General features: G+C 41.3%; 1 protein-coding gene across 4 annotated transcripts in view; it reads right to left on the reverse strand.

Annotated features, from left to right (window-relative positions):
- ncor2 (nuclear receptor corepressor 2) overlaps positions 1–15,495 on the reverse strand; it is a 179,295-nt gene that overhangs the window by 28,319 nt on the left and 135,481 nt on the right. For 3 of the 4 annotated variants that reach the window (XM_036578273.1, XM_036578274.1, XM_036578277.1), the window contains 8 exons: positions 12,866–13,283; positions 10,042–10,162; positions 7,198–7,426; positions 5,249–5,296; positions 3,318–3,470; positions 2,669–2,769; positions 1,955–2,057; positions 1,048–1,164 (listed from right to left, as the gene is read on the reverse strand). In XM_036578273.1, coding sequence (XP_036434166.1) covers positions 1,048–1,164; positions 1,955–2,057; positions 2,669–2,769; positions 3,318–3,470; positions 5,249–5,296; positions 7,198–7,426; positions 10,042–10,162; positions 12,866–13,283 — 1,290 coding nt within the window. The remainder of the gene's footprint in view (positions 1–1,047; positions 1,165–1,954; positions 2,058–2,668; positions 2,770–3,317; positions 3,471–5,248; positions 5,297–7,197; positions 7,427–10,041; positions 10,163–12,865; positions 13,284–15,495) is intronic. The other variant, XM_036578276.1, reaches the window with a different exon arrangement.

Below are 15,495 nucleotides of genomic sequence, written 5' to 3' on the forward strand. Positions count from 1 at the left end.
AGTACATGCAGTTTGGTGGCTGTCGGGCAAAGAAATGATAGGGATTATGTGGGGCCAAAAATGAAGGAGAGTGTATGAGAGAAAAGAGGGATAATAAAAAAAAAAGTGAGTGTCAGAACAACATTGAATTCGTGCTTGGGGGCCTGCCCTGAGATAGCATATGCAAAACAGGGTTTTTTGGTTAAGCGCAAGTACAGTAGATGGGCGTGCCACTGTTTTCACCCCATTCATTCCTATAGGAAAAAATATCGTAATTTAACGAAGATTGTAAGAAAACTGTACATCGGGTCAAAAAGCTGTATACAGCCCACCATTCCCAATCAGATCGAATGTTCGGTCGCTGGGACAGTGTCGATATCTCAAAGACTGTGTTAGCAGACAAAAATGAGGCAGAAAAATAATAGTAAGAAGAAGAATATATATCGGGTAACAACTGCTTTGCAATGTGCAATCATTAATTATTAATAAACACCAAAAACACACTGGTCATAAACTCATGCATAAACAAGTAACTGTCAGTAATAATTACACAACAGCACAGAAAACTTTATAGACCATTCAGAAACTTATTTAATAAACGCCAGCAGCGCAAAACATTGTGACGAGTCAGTCTGAAGGTGACAGTTCAGCTACATCGATTTTAAAGTGTTAAAATCCATCATAATGCAAAATTATAACGATACTCAAAAATCAAATCATCAATATCATTTTTAGTCATGAACATTTTTGGTTATTGTACTGCTTGCATTCTCACTATTTTTAGTTTTCAGTTTTAGTGATATTTTTAATGATCTATTTGTTTTCTTAATTCTAATTTCCTCTATTTTGTGCCTTTTTTGATATTGAGAAACTGGCAGTTTACTGTAACGCAAGTAATTTACCGGTAACTTCAAGTTACTGTGAATAGTTTAGTATAGAATATTGTGAAAACCCATAAAAAATAAATGAACAGCAAGTTTCCTTTCTGTAAACGTGATTTCTGTCTGGTTAATTTCTCTGAGTTTTGTTTACTAGCTGCCTCAAAATCAAACTTCTACACACACTCACCTCGAGCAGTGAGACTGTCGTGGGCAGCAGCCGCGCTGGAGAGATTCTCAGCCTGAGAGGAGGAAGAGGAGGGACCACGAGGAGAGAGCTGCTCCTGCTTCACCATGGGCAACCCACCTGAGAGAGAGACAGAGAGAGAGAGCGCAAGAAAAAAGGTAAAGAGTTTATCATCACTGCCATGTGTCTCCAAAACGTTAACTTTATAAAGATGACGAAATGTTAAACAGTGCTGTTTAAGTAACAAATACACTACAAAGGTTCTATGGATTCATCCAACATCGATCATCAAAATGTCCACACACTGAAAAAGGCAGCTGAAGCACATATCAGGAACATTTATGGCCAATTCTAATTTAAACTTTTGGCCCATTTCTATTGACCTTTTTTTAAACCTGAAGCTCACAGTGTGTGGGTTAAACAAACAAATGAAACACGCTCACACACTTCCAGTACTTTCTATTTGACAAAGCCTCAACAAAAATGATATAATCTGCTCTTTAAGGGGTCAAACTGGCATTTTAAATTCATAAATGAAAATCCAGTTGCCTATTTAAAAAGCATGACTCATGTAAAAGTGCTACACTGAAAGTAAGCGTTGACATTTCAGCTATTCAGCGAAATGAGTCATGTATAATTATGTTATGACATTTTGATTCAGGTGTAGCAGCAGCATTCAAATACAGAGTGACTGCACTCACCTGCCTCACTTTAATTACCTCATAAAACTCCAACACAGATCAGCCAAAACAAAAACAATAAACTGGCTGACTGTGGTTTGAAGCAATAAATCTGACAATTCTGATCTTGGCTATTTTCAACTGTGCATCTCTAACAATTCTCATTCCAGTCAGCCCTTTTTCACTGATTCATTCACTCTGTCTCTTTTCCACACTCAGTGGATACCCACCTATCTTCCTGGGCTCCATCCAGGGCAGAGGCAGAGATCCTGGGGCAGACAGCTTTGTGTGCTCTGAGCTGTGGGCTGGACTGTGCATCTGTACTGGAGTACCCTGTAATGCACACAGACGCCATCTCATCAACAAATATACTCACGTTAAACATTTATAGCCCGTCACTAGAGCTCCTAATGATTCGCTTACAGTATTTATTGAGTTACTTTTAGCGATTTTCTTTAACTTTGCATTCTGATTGTGCCACACGAGGCATGTTTCAGACAATACATAAAAACACTGCTTTTGTTAGCCTACTCTGCTAATGTTAGCACTCAGGATCACCGACAAATATGGACATTATAACTAACTAGTCTACTGTGTTGCAGCTAATGCTAATGCTGCTTGTCATGGCAAATCAAACTCAAAGATTCGGGTTCGGATTTTTTTTTAACTGAAAATATTTATTTATTTATTTAAATTGTTTAAACAATTTATTTAACAATTCATTTATTTACCAATTTCCTCAAAGGGTGATTTAATAAGAAATTATACTTTTTTTTTTTTTACTTTGATCATGATCAGCATTTGTGGGCACTAAAACATCCACATGCATGTACTCGTGGACAACTGGAGCAGACGTTAATGTGGGTGTGTGCTGTGTGAGGAGGCACGTGTGGAGTAGGGAGTTAGTAGAGGTGTTTTAGAGGTTTTGGCGCTCCTCTCTGTACCTGGGTGATGGAGCCGCCAGGTTTGGCTGAGGAGATGAGGGGAGGAGGATCAGGGATGTGGAGGGGCCGCACAGCGCTCAACCTCTCCTGCTGCTGGAGAGCTACAGAGAAAGAGAGAGAAACAGAAAGATATCTTAACAGATGACATATGAGGGGTCTGTGTAGCAGGAGCTCCTTATTATTCATTAAAGAGCTCATATTCTACATTTTTCTTGTAAATAATTTTTTCCACCTGGTTTTATTTTCCATAAACAGTCCAATTTCTCTTTAATCCTTAGAACTGAACAGGCTGTTTCTGTTACTATCCCATTAAGAGTCTTATAACTTAATTATGGACAGGCGAAACCGCTGCAGGCTCAAAGGACGATCATATGTGAAGATATTAATAGTTGTGATGTCAAAATGGCCAGCGCAATTTCCACATATGGACTGAGGAGTGACCTTAATGTTTACATAGGACATCTAACACATTTCATTTCATTTCAAAAAACAAGTCAAATGTGATTTTCCAAGTTAAGGGGGAAGTGATGAACAGACAGATATAACGAATGAGTAGACTGACTGATAGAAACAAAGAGAGACAAATGAATAAACAGCTAGGCAGATAAAAAAGGTCGAGCACAGTTGATGAAAGTAGAATGGCTCTTACTGGAGTAGTGAAGGAGCTGTTCGTGGCTCAGTTTGGCCATGTCTCTAGGAGACAGCTGGAATGGTGATATCACGGGTCGGGCCAAGCCCATGGCTCTGAGGTCTTCCGGAGTCTTCTTAACGTCAGCAAGGGGAGAGAATGCCCGGGGCTTATCTGTACAAACACAGGAGTAGAGCGTGACAAACGTACATGCTTGAGTAGGCGACTGCAGGAGAGAGTGGGCTGGGTGAGGCCGAGTTCACTCCATCTGAACAGGTATAAAGATTAAAGCCCAGTTTACCGACGATCAGCACCAGCACAAACACTCAAAACATGCTCTCCGACTCACTCACACACACATTCACTCTAGGGCTGCAAATACTGTATTGTGATTACACTGCTGATGACAGCAATCACACAACAGGTATTGGTATCAGGCTAATATTAGCAAATAAAATGCTGGATGGGATTTTAGACATCATTTTTAAGCATTTTAAAGATGATCAGTATCAGATTGGTATCAGATATCTCATTAATACTCAATACTCAAGATATCAATAGAAGCATTAATACCAGAAGAGAACAAATGGCTCTGTGCCATGTCTACCCCATACTGTGATTGCTATATGCTTGGTAAATCAATAATCTGAGATAAATAAAAATCAATCAATCAAATGTGTGACATGGTTAAAGCGGAATTCCACTGATTTCTTCAAAACCTATAAACTCAGTCTTAAAATTGGTCTGATATGAAATGCTTCACTCTAGAAAAACAGAGTCAGAATTGTTCACAGTGGTGGTGATAGGAACCATAAAATGTCTATATTTGTGTTGTAGATATCATGACCCCTGATTCCGATCATCACCACTGTTTAAAATCAGAGAGCAAGTTTCTCTACAATTAATCAGCAACTGAACTAAATTTCCACGACTGAATTACATAGAAGTTTTGAAAAATATGTGGAATTCGGCTTTAAAGACTGTGTTTTAATTTCGACACAAATAATACGGTTCTGTATAATTACGTGACTAACTTCATTCCCCAAAACACCCACAGAAACTCATCTGGAACTGTGATTGGTCTGGATGATTACAAAAAACCCCCACCACAACACTGATTAGCTAGCATAATTTGCATATTTTAGCCCTCTGTGTGAGGATATCACCACAACACAACAGTGCAATATAAGGGTGTGCAATACGGCCCTAAATCCATTCAAACAGGACTGATTATGCCCTGCAGTGGGTCAGTGTGGTTCAAGTACAAACCTAACCCACATGAACTGGCCCTCCTGATGATGATGCTGCTGCACATCCATCAAACTATTTAATCACAGCCAAGGCTTCTCCTGCTTTACCCCCTTTTCCATATCTTATACTACTGTTAAAACCTTCTTCTCTGTTTATTTTGCTCGTGTTATTGTTTTGCTATACAGTGTCGACCAGAGGAGGATGGACTCCCCTTTTGAGTCTTGGTTCCTCTCAAGGTTCTTTCTTTTACTCTTAGGGAATTTTTTTGCCTTGCCACTGTTGCTATTGGCGACACTCATGGGGGCCTGGACCCAGATTTTTCTTTGCGACAACGGCTGCTGTGAAATGCGCTATATAAACAACTTTTACTTGACTTGACTATGATAACTAATAAACAATCTCTTGTGCAGCCCTAACACACACACACACACACACACACACACACACACACACACACGTAAAATTCATTTATACAGGTACACTCCAATCACAAATCACTCACCACTCAAAACAGCAAATCCACATTACACCAAGAACAAAATACCTTTTTACATGCACAATCTTATCAAAGTGACCTTACAGTCCCCGCAAAAAAGAAAAAAAAAAGTGCTGATTAGGATGCGGTCATTGAGAGCTGAGCACCTTTGATTGTACAGTCTGGAGAAAGAGTGTGCGTGTTTCTGTGTGGTGTGTGAACCTACATAATCCATGCAGTAGAGTCTGTAGCCATCTTTCCTTCCCCGCCAGCTCTGCAGGGACAGATACACTACAGCTGAGCACAAAACCACAACACACTAACACCAAAACCACTCACCGGACCCCACCGCTGCAGAGGAGTTTTCTCCTGTCCTGCCCTGGTAGAGTGTCTCTGCACTCTTTGGTGTTTTCACCCACAGTAACCAGTCCACAGACACTTCTCTTAGCAGCATAACACTCAATCATAAACTACAAACTATCAACCTCACGTTTATATTTAGAGTTTGGGTCTGTTGGTCTGGACCAAAGCAATAAATTATACATGGTTGCGTTTTAGTTCTGGTTGTCTCATGCTGTTTTTGCACCAGGCAGTGCTAAACGATACAGCACTTAGGTTACAAATTTGAACCCGTAACCATCTGGACCCTGGTCTAGAACCTGTCCCTTTCCCATCGCATCAGAGAAGCATGAATGTAGGCAGAATTCTCTTGAGCTTATGTGCTCATATGATTTCTCAAGCAAATCTAGCATTTACAGTTATTATGAACAACAGCAGCAACAATGGAGGAGCTTCAAACTCTGATTTACCCTTTACTCTGTGTTCGGTTTTACTTAAAGAGTCACAGACAACGATTCTGACCACCTAGTTTTTTTTTCTTTTTTAAAGGCAGTAGTTTGGCATGACAACTCTGATTACTGCATTTGACATATCAATGGTTTGCTCCTTTACTAGCTCCACCCACACATTCCAGCTTGGTACACTTTGCAAGGAGGGTAACCAAATTCAGCATGGGTACTCGGGTACAGAACAGGTTATTTGGCTGTGGAAATGAAATAAAATGCATGTTTTATAACCGTACTGTACAGTGCTGCACTGCCTGGAGGAAAAACAGCATCAATGTTCACCCTGATATATTTGACATTGCACCAAATGTTAAATAAATAAAAGTCATAAGCATAAAAAGTCGCAAGTGACTGGGCAGGTGACTACGTACATCTGGTAACAATAACCGGTATAACAGCCTACTTTTTGAGGCACACTGTCCTCTGGCCTAATTAAGCTTGTGGGTTTAATGTATGTCTTGTTTTACTTACATGTTGTTTTATGTATATCTTGTTTATGTACTTCTTACAAGTTTCTAAGCAAACTTTTTACATTGGGGAGCAACGTATAACATCTGATGTGGGCTGAAGGCCAAAAAGTCAAAATAGCTAGTTAGCAACTCAGTAGCTTTATGTTTTTGCATGCTAGTGGTATATATGGAGAAAGTATATCATTTACATACTCCAATAGATTCTTCACATGCAAGGTCTTGCCTTTAAATTCAATTCAGGCCAATTCTGAGCAGCCTAGTTCTAAAGCATTAAGCCATGGCAGGCTGCGCGTTACAGTGGTTTTCCCACGATGCAAGTAAAATCACTGTAACACTTGGCTTTGAGTGACTTTATGTGAATGTTAAAATGTGGCACATTAATATAAAATTTATGTGGTGTGTACACTTACTTGTGTATCAAGTATTTTTGAATGGTTTTGAACATGTCTTGCTGTCATTTAAAACTGCTTTATAATTACCAATTCAGAGCTCATGAAGGGATGAAAAAACACATTCGTGCGTCTAAACGGAATCAGGAATATGTCAGGAGCTCTCCAGAGAGGACACGATGGTTCATTCTGTGTTTGGTCTGTATAATGTTCTTTGGTACTTCGCATGAAGCGAAACAGACCACTTCAACTAAGTCGGTGCCGCCAGGACTTGAGCAGCATCAAGCTGCACAAACAGAACATTCATACCAGCGATTGTTTTGATCAGATCAACCCTGCCAAGTGTGAACGCACCCCCACATACACTTACACTCAGCACAAACATGTGCACCAAACACCAGCAAAGGTGGGAACATAATGAATGAGTTAGGCAGGCAGACTGAAGAACAGGTTTAGACACAAGGGTCGTACCCTCTTTCTCTCGTTCAGATGGAGTGGGGCTTCTGGCCCGGACCCGCGGGCTGCTGGCCTCACCGCCACCGCCGGGGTAATGCTGTGATTTGATTGGCTGCTGCTGCTGCTTGGCCTCCTGTGAGGACTCGTGAGCCATAGTGATCTGCTGCTCGTAAAGCGCCAGAGCGTCAGGAAGAGCCTGCTGCTTCCCCAGTACGCCACCACCTGCTGAGGAAACTTCAGGCATCTACAGTACACAGAGACAGAGAGAAAAAATTATTTGACTATATATAACTAAGTAATTAATTCACTACTTCAAACTTAATCATCTAACTGTTGTGACATATCAGGTTCCTTACCCTTTGCCACCATTGTGTGAGAAGCAGTTTCTTCTTTCATGGTGAAATGAAACCACAGAAGACATACACCCCCCACCACTTCCTGTGTATTGCATTACTGAAGCATATTGCAATCTATCAGAATGATGACGTGTGTCGGTCATATTCATAGAGTGCTTTTACACAGAGAGATATCTACGCATCAGCATTCTATATTTGTGCCATAATACACAAGAGGGAGTGCTATGAGAGCAGCCTTAGTGGCAATCTTTTATGTTCTAGGGCAGAGGTCACTAAGGCTACGTTTACACAGCAGGTAAAAGTGGCCCAAATCTGACTTTCTGTTTGGCTGTTCACATTATCTTTAAAATGTGACCTGTATGCGACATCAGTCTGAACAGATCAGCTCCTAAACCGACCCGCATGCGCAAAAGAACAGTGCTTTACATGGCGGCTCATCCAAGGGTAAACAGTCACGACGGCCAGCGAACGCCAGTCCCTCCCGCAGCTTTCAGTTTCATCTTCGCCAGCATCGCATGAACGAGTATAAAGTTCAAGTGGTTGACAGCTGGACTCATCACCCACAGTGTGTTCGAGTTCGCCGAAAAAGGGCGCGTTATTCTGCCACAGCCACTTCTTTGGTTCGTGTCCTCTGATTCTTTAAACTGTTCTTTGACTCTGCAGCCTCGGGCTCCTCCGGCCGAACACGGAGCGGTTTGATGAGTCTCTTCTAATTTTTTAGTACAGAAACATCAGCCTAAATGTTTGAGTCTCAGCAGCGCGAAGTTATGATGAATGTCGAGTTGTACTGACGTAAAAGTCGCATAAATTCCGATTTGGCTGTTCAGACAGAGTCGCATTGCCGCAGATCGGATATGTATCAGATTTCAGTACCACATACGAAAGCGTCTCAAATCGGAATTGGTGTCCGATTCAATGTGATTTTTGCTGTTCACACAGCCACACAGACACACATCTGTGTCACATTTGAGGAAAAAGATTGGATTTGGGCCACTTTTACCTGCTGTGTCGGACTGCGGCCCGAGTCCGAACCCAGATGCTGTCCAATGCCGACCTGGAACTATAACCGATAAACCATAGAGAAATATTTAATTTCGACAGGGTGGTCCTATTTTAATCGGCGTAACTTTAGCCTTTATGGTTTCGCTTTACCGGCCCGGGAAACTCACTGACCAACCGCACACATTGTAAATATCACACGTGACGCTACTCAGCCAATCAGATCTGTGCATTACGATGAGCACTGAGACTCGAGTGAGTGACACACACAGGGAAGGGATGAAGTGAGAAACAGCAGTCGGAGAAGAAAGTGAGTCAGAGGGAAGTTATAAGTTCACATGTCGTGCTCTAAAAAGAGAAAACTGACAATAAATGTTGTTGAAATGTTACTGAATTGTACTTTATTTGATTTGACATTCAGTTGTTGACTACATAAGATGTTGATATACCAACTAGGCTACTTCAGTAAACAGTATATGGCACTAAATCATGATGTAAGTTAGACATTATGATGTTCGGACCTCTGCTTGAGGAAATTTTCCCTAACTGGACTTTATTGAATTTTAAATACCCCTGTTCTAGGGTATTACTGTGATTAAACCATTGCTTATGCCACTGTTTCATTATTGATTTTTACTGAGTTAATAAAAAAAAACTGATTAATAAAAAGTCTGACACTCCACAAAGAAAAAAAGCTCCAATCTAGCGCTGCTAAATGAAGTACGGTACTTCAAAACCACTCAGAATGTCCACACTGGAAACATCAAGTCAAATGGTCAAGAGAAATGTTAGAAATATGCACATAACAGTTATATACTGTATATACAGTTATATATGGAGAGGACCCTAATCTACTGGTCACTCTAATGCCCACTAGTAAGGGCACAAGAATTAACGTAAGAATGTCAGAATTAATTCATTCTCATCATTTATAAGAATATAGCAATATTCTACAATGTATTTGCTATTTCTTTATGTTTTAGCCAGAATATTATTACCAGGCTGGTTCCACCACTCAAATTTACTGATTTAAATGACTGATTTCTGTAACTCACTCGATCTCTGAGTCTCTTTCTGTGTTACCTAACAGCTGTCTGCTGTGGGGAAAGATGGAAGAGAGCAGGATCTCTCTGATGTCTGAGAGATTAACAGCAGTCTTATTATCCATGGCAACAGAGGCAGGCCGGCACATCTAATCCAGCAGAGAGGATCAGACTGCGAACCAGCGTGATACAGCACAACATCCAGCACGCACACTTTACGAATACTTCATTACAAATGTGTCCTTTCATCCTGGTGTGCCTACACAGTTTTTATGATATAAATATAGCAGCGTAAAGTTTAATCATTTGTAAATGAGTCTGACTGCACTTCACTGGAATGAGAGTTCCATGGAAGGGGGGGACTGGGTTATATATCTGTGTGCATGTGTGTGTGTGTGTGTGTGTGTGTGTTTGTATACGTGTGCACACTCGCTGTGGTAGGTGTGTGTGTGTAAACTCACTATTGGAGGTATGGCAGCCGCTCTCTGTTTGAGCTGTTTGAGGTCCAGTGGTTTCTGCAGTGCAGTGGAGATCACTCCATCATGGGCATAACTCAGCAGACTGGGTCTAGGAGACGTCATTCTACATGGGAAGAGAAAGGAATAAATATGTAAAAAAGAGAGAAGAGAAGCAAAAAAGAAAAAAGTAAAACAAGAGACAAGAAGCGATGAGAAGAGATGTTAAAGGGAAAACAACAAAAAAGAGAACAAAAAGGTGAATGAATGAGAAGAGTGAAGAGGATACAAGGAGAGAAAACAAGAAAACAAAGGAGAGGATATCAGGAGAGAAGAAAGGATAAGAAGAAATTAGAAGAAAGGAGAGAAGAAGAGAGAAGGAGAAGAAGAAGAGAAGAGAAGATGAGAAAAGAAAAGGCAAAGAGAAGAGAAGAAAGGAAAGGAGAGGAGAAGAGACGAAGAGAAGAAAAGAGAAGAAAGGAAAGGAGAACAAGAAGAAGTGAAGAGGATACAAGGAGAGAAAACAAGAAAACAAAGGAGATGATATCAGGAGAGAGGAGAGAGGAAGAGAAGAGAAGGAGAAGAAGAAGAGAAGATGAGAAAAGAAAAGGCAAAGAGAAGAGAAGAAAGGAAAGGAGAGGAGAAGAGAAGAGACAATAAGAGAAGAAAAGAGAAGAAAGGAAGGGAGGGGAGAAGAGAAGAGAAGAGAAGAAAGGAAAGGAAAAGAGAAGAGAATTGAAGAAAGGAGAAGAGAACAGAAGAACGAGAAGAAGTGAAGAGAGCACAAGAGAAGAGAGAAGAGAGGAGAAGAGAAGAGGAAGTCATTTCTTAATATGGTCAGTCAACTCTGTCCTATTTACAGTCTTTATAAACATGCTCTAAACATTAAACATCTCACTAAACCCTCCTCTCTCTCTCTCTTTCTCTCCCTCTCTCTCTCTGTCTTCAGAGGAAACCTTCTGCCATTCCACTTCAAACATAATAACACAACACACAATAGATTTGTAATTTGCTCTCTACACAAAGAAACCCAAACATGCACTCTCCTCTTTCTCACTGTTTTCTTTGGCCTGCACTCAGACTAATGTTTCCTCTGGTGCTGCCAATATATACAGTGTCTGCTGTCACAGAACAAAATAGAGCAGGACAGATCAACAAGTCACCACCAACCAGCTCTGCTCACCACAATACAGTCCACTAACTGACCAAACAGCACATTCACTTCCTCATAACACAAAAGACAAAAAACATCAGGTTTTGGAACGAGTTCAGGCCAACATTTCCCATACAACGCTGGGCTTGGGTTTGTTTTTTTGCGTAGTACACTTCATACACTCTCACTTATTCTCTCTCTCTCTCTTGTAACACTAGCTGCATTCAGAATAGCTCTGGAGGTTGAGAAATGGGTGAAAGTGCCCCTGAGTGAAACGGAGAGACTGAGTCAGAATTGTTCACAGTGGTGGTGATAGGAACCAGACGAGAGAAGAGTTTAATGCCCCTAAAAGCTCCCTCACAGACAGTTATTACATGAAATGGTTATGAACACACTGCCTGACTTAAAAAATATTTTTGACATTCCTGAACGGTGGAGGCCATCAGATTTTTCTTTTTTAGATGTACTAATCATTACTCAGACTTCCTACTGCTGTACTATGATCAACATTTTATACAAAAGCTCAGAGGTCATGTGTAGGTTGATGTCATTTTGGGTAGTAAATAAATATGGCTATGCTTGTGCTGTAGACATAGCGACCCCTGGTTCCTATCACCACCACCGTAAAGAAATCAGAGCCGGTAAGTTTCTACACAATGAGCCATTTCACATCAAACCACTCTGAATGACTAAATAATATTTAATTAACCAGAAATTAAAAAAGAAAAAAAGAAAATCGGTGGAATTCCTCTTTAGGTTTACACACAATGCGTCTGCTGGCGTCAGGCTCCTCTGAGTTAATGGCTTAGGCCCAGTCTCATTCCACCCCTCACCCCTACCACTCAGCCCTTATCCCTCTGTTTTGTGCATTCATGTCTAGGGGTAGGGTGTCCTGATTTTTGTTGAGATGGAGGGGTAGGGCGAAGTGTTAGAGCTGCAAGGCCCTCCAAATCGAGGCTTTTCGGAGACTCACTTTAAACAGAGTGTTATGAGAAAAAAAGAAAAACCGGCAAGATGGCTGCACAAGAGACCAAAGAAACCCACAAATGTGAGAATTTTCTCCATTAAAAATACAATAACCACTGTATTATCTTAGTTTAATGTTGGTTCAATGTATTATGGTCGTTTTCTTCATAACAAGCATAAAAAAAATCGCTAACAGTACACTAATGTCTCAGTAGCTATCTAGCTAATTTTCCCGTTCCGCCTTAAACAGTCCAGCAGTTCTGACGTCTGAACTGCCAGACAGTAACTCTTGCACCATTTAAGGTGGAACTCATTTCATAAGGCATATGACGCCCTTAATGTAACTAAAGCCCAGCAGTGAGGAGCTGAACTTTACCCTCCTCTGCTGTCACTGCAGACTGGCAGGGTCGCCTACAGAGCAGCGCTGGTAGCTGTTAATGAAGTAATGCTCTTTTTATTTGAGGGTCTCATTTCATAGAGGAAGATTATAACCACTACCCCTTTGTAACTCAGTTTCAAGGGGCAAGGTGACACTCGAAAACAAGTGGTAGGGATGAAAATAAGAAATCGGATTGGGCTTTGAAGTCTCTGTCAGCGTTACTAACAAGACATTAGGTAAAAAAGGGTTAATATACTGTAAGTCGAATCACAATCACAGCATGTAGCAATATAATCATAACACCAGCATTTTGTCCACAAACAAAAACTCGCCTGTTCTTCTCTACGTTTTCCGGCTCCTCCACCTCATCAGCGCTGCAGGTGGCGCTGGAATCGCTGTCCTGCCCTGCACTCTTCCCTCCATGCTCCCTCTTCCTTCCCTCTCTCTTTCCTTCTTCCGGCTCCAGCGTGGGGGGCTTCTTGTCCTCCATCTCTCCCTGTACCTCCCTCGTTCCCTCTCCTCCCTCCGCCTGCGCCTCCTCCTTCACCCCGCCCTGCTCCATCTTGATTGGGGGTTTCTCGTCCTGCTGCTCTGGAGCCACTGCCTCCTTCTCTGAGGAGGATGACGATGATGACGGAGGGGCGCTGGAGGTAGGTTTGGAGCGGGACGTGTTCTCCTCCTTCACCTTGCTGTCCTCTGAGGAGCGAGGGGAGGGCAGGCTCTCCGTGTCCGAGCTGTTGTTGGGGCCTCCTGGAGAAGAACAAAGGTCAAAAGTTACTTGCGACTACCACGATATCTGTGAATGACTAGAGCTGCGTTTGAAATTGCTTCCTATTAGAGAGCTAGTGCACTATTCAGCGTCTCAGTTATGTTCCCTCTTTGGCGTTTCCTGTTGGTTCTTCAGTCAGTTCACCGTACAGCAGGCGCCGTGTGTTCATTAGTGAATAAGTGAACCAATCTGAACACAGTGTGGAGCTTTTTTTGAAAAGCTCATTTTCAAATATTGCAGAAATTTAAAGAGTGGATTTGTGGTTGTTTACCAGCACTGTACGTCACTTTTTAGCTTAAATGACAGTGTGCGCTCAAGCTCACATGGACTCCACAAGTTGGTGCAGGAGCCTCTGATCAGCAGATCAAATCCAGCTAAAAGTCTGGACACGACTCAAAGCAATCACACCTTTTCGTACATGGTCAGTGTCACAAATTGGCTTAAATATGAATACTGACCTGGAAATAGTGCAGAAACTTGACCCATATCGTTTTACTTTTAATAACTTTTCCTTGCCTCATTTTTTCAATTCTACAACATCCTTTTGCTTATTTCCAAGTTTAAATGAAAAAAAAATTCCAGATTTTTAATGTGGTCTCTGAATCTGACTGTATACGCTAAAACTCTTCTACTAAACCTATCCATTAGGTGAGCAGAAACCCCACTAGAGGTGACAATTCAGTGGCATCTGTTCTGGAAGGCTAGAATAAACCCAAACCAGCTAATATTCAATAACCTGTGTTTCTTGTTTTTAAGTCAAAACACATTTCATGCAGTGAAGCATTTTCTAATTTTTCTAATTTTAGTGAAGATTTACTAGTTTACTGCCTACACTACACTAAATCAAACTACAGTGAAATACAAGACTTCACTATGCAATTAATCATTTCCTTTAGAATCTTAATCAAATCGAGTAATGTTGAGCCATCCTATGAAACTATTAACTCTATCAGGGGGTCTTTTGAGTCAGCTGAACCACTGCATTAAGTACCCCTTGATATTTAAGACTATAATCTTAGCATCATGTGTATGTGCCAAGTATATTTATTGTTCTGTATGTTACTTGCCTAGTGTATTTACTGCATGTTCTGCACTTGTTTACACTGTCATGTATCTGTACTCTGCGTAGTTCTATGTAATGTGCTGCTCTTTTGTGTCGCATCCTGAGGCCTGAAGAACGACATTTCCTTCCAAGTTACATGGGTGCATGAAAAAAACCATGTGACTAAACTAGTCTAGCTAGCTGTAACCTGTAATCTACATTAGACTGTCGCATGGCTGCACCCTTAATTTAGACGTTACGCAATCAGTAATTACATATTTGAACTGTTTACTCTTAAATGCTTGTAATGATGCAATTGGCTGCGTTCCGAAGTCTAGGCTGCATTTCTCAGCCGCTACGCCATAAAAGGCTGTTCCAAAGCGACCAACCCTTTGTATACAGCCTACGTTCTGAGTGATCAGAAGTATTTGTATATGTGTAGTTTACTGTACTACGTAAGCTTGTTGGCGTATTAGCTACCATAACAACAAACACAACAGGCTCCATTTTCGCTCACTGGTTCCCTCACAAGTTTCGCGCTGCAATTTCAAGCGGCCAGACCTTTTTAGTGACGTCACCATGCAGCCTCATTAGGACTGTTCCACTTGTGTGACCAATAGGCTACTAACTAGGAGGAGTCTTCATGGGACAGTCCTGCCGAGGACCCGCCCTTTGGAACACAGCTAATGAGTCCTCACATCTTTCCATCCAAACCACAGATGATGCTGATATTAGCCATCAGTGCACTTCTCCACACCTCACTACTGTAAATCACTGGGTCCAAATTAAGCAAAAAAAACTAAATCTACCAAACCCTCATTCCCACTGTAGAGCTGGATACCATTTCTAAGATTGAGTAACGCTACGCATCCATAATCAGTTTTAGTTTCCTTAGAGATTCTTTCTCTAAAAAACACTGGATCAGAAACCGTCCATGTCTCTGTCCTTGCAATTCTCCTCTCGCCCGGCCTTGCCGCGCTCTAAATCCAGATGACTTTTTTATTCTGACTGGTTTCAGAGATTTCCCAGAAATCTACAGCATCCTTGAAACCGTTCAGTTTTATTATGCTTCACTGCATGAAATAAAATCACTGCACACTGAATGTGTTCAGGGAAAATCAATAGTCATTACACCCCAACACAACAGCGCG

The sequence above is a fragment of the Colossoma macropomum genome, unplaced genomic scaffold (genome assembly GCF_904425465.1).
Source record: "Colossoma macropomum unplaced genomic scaffold, Colossoma_macropomum, whole genome shotgun sequence".
Lineage (NCBI taxonomy): Eukaryota > Metazoa > Chordata > Actinopteri > Characiformes > Serrasalmidae > Colossoma > Colossoma macropomum.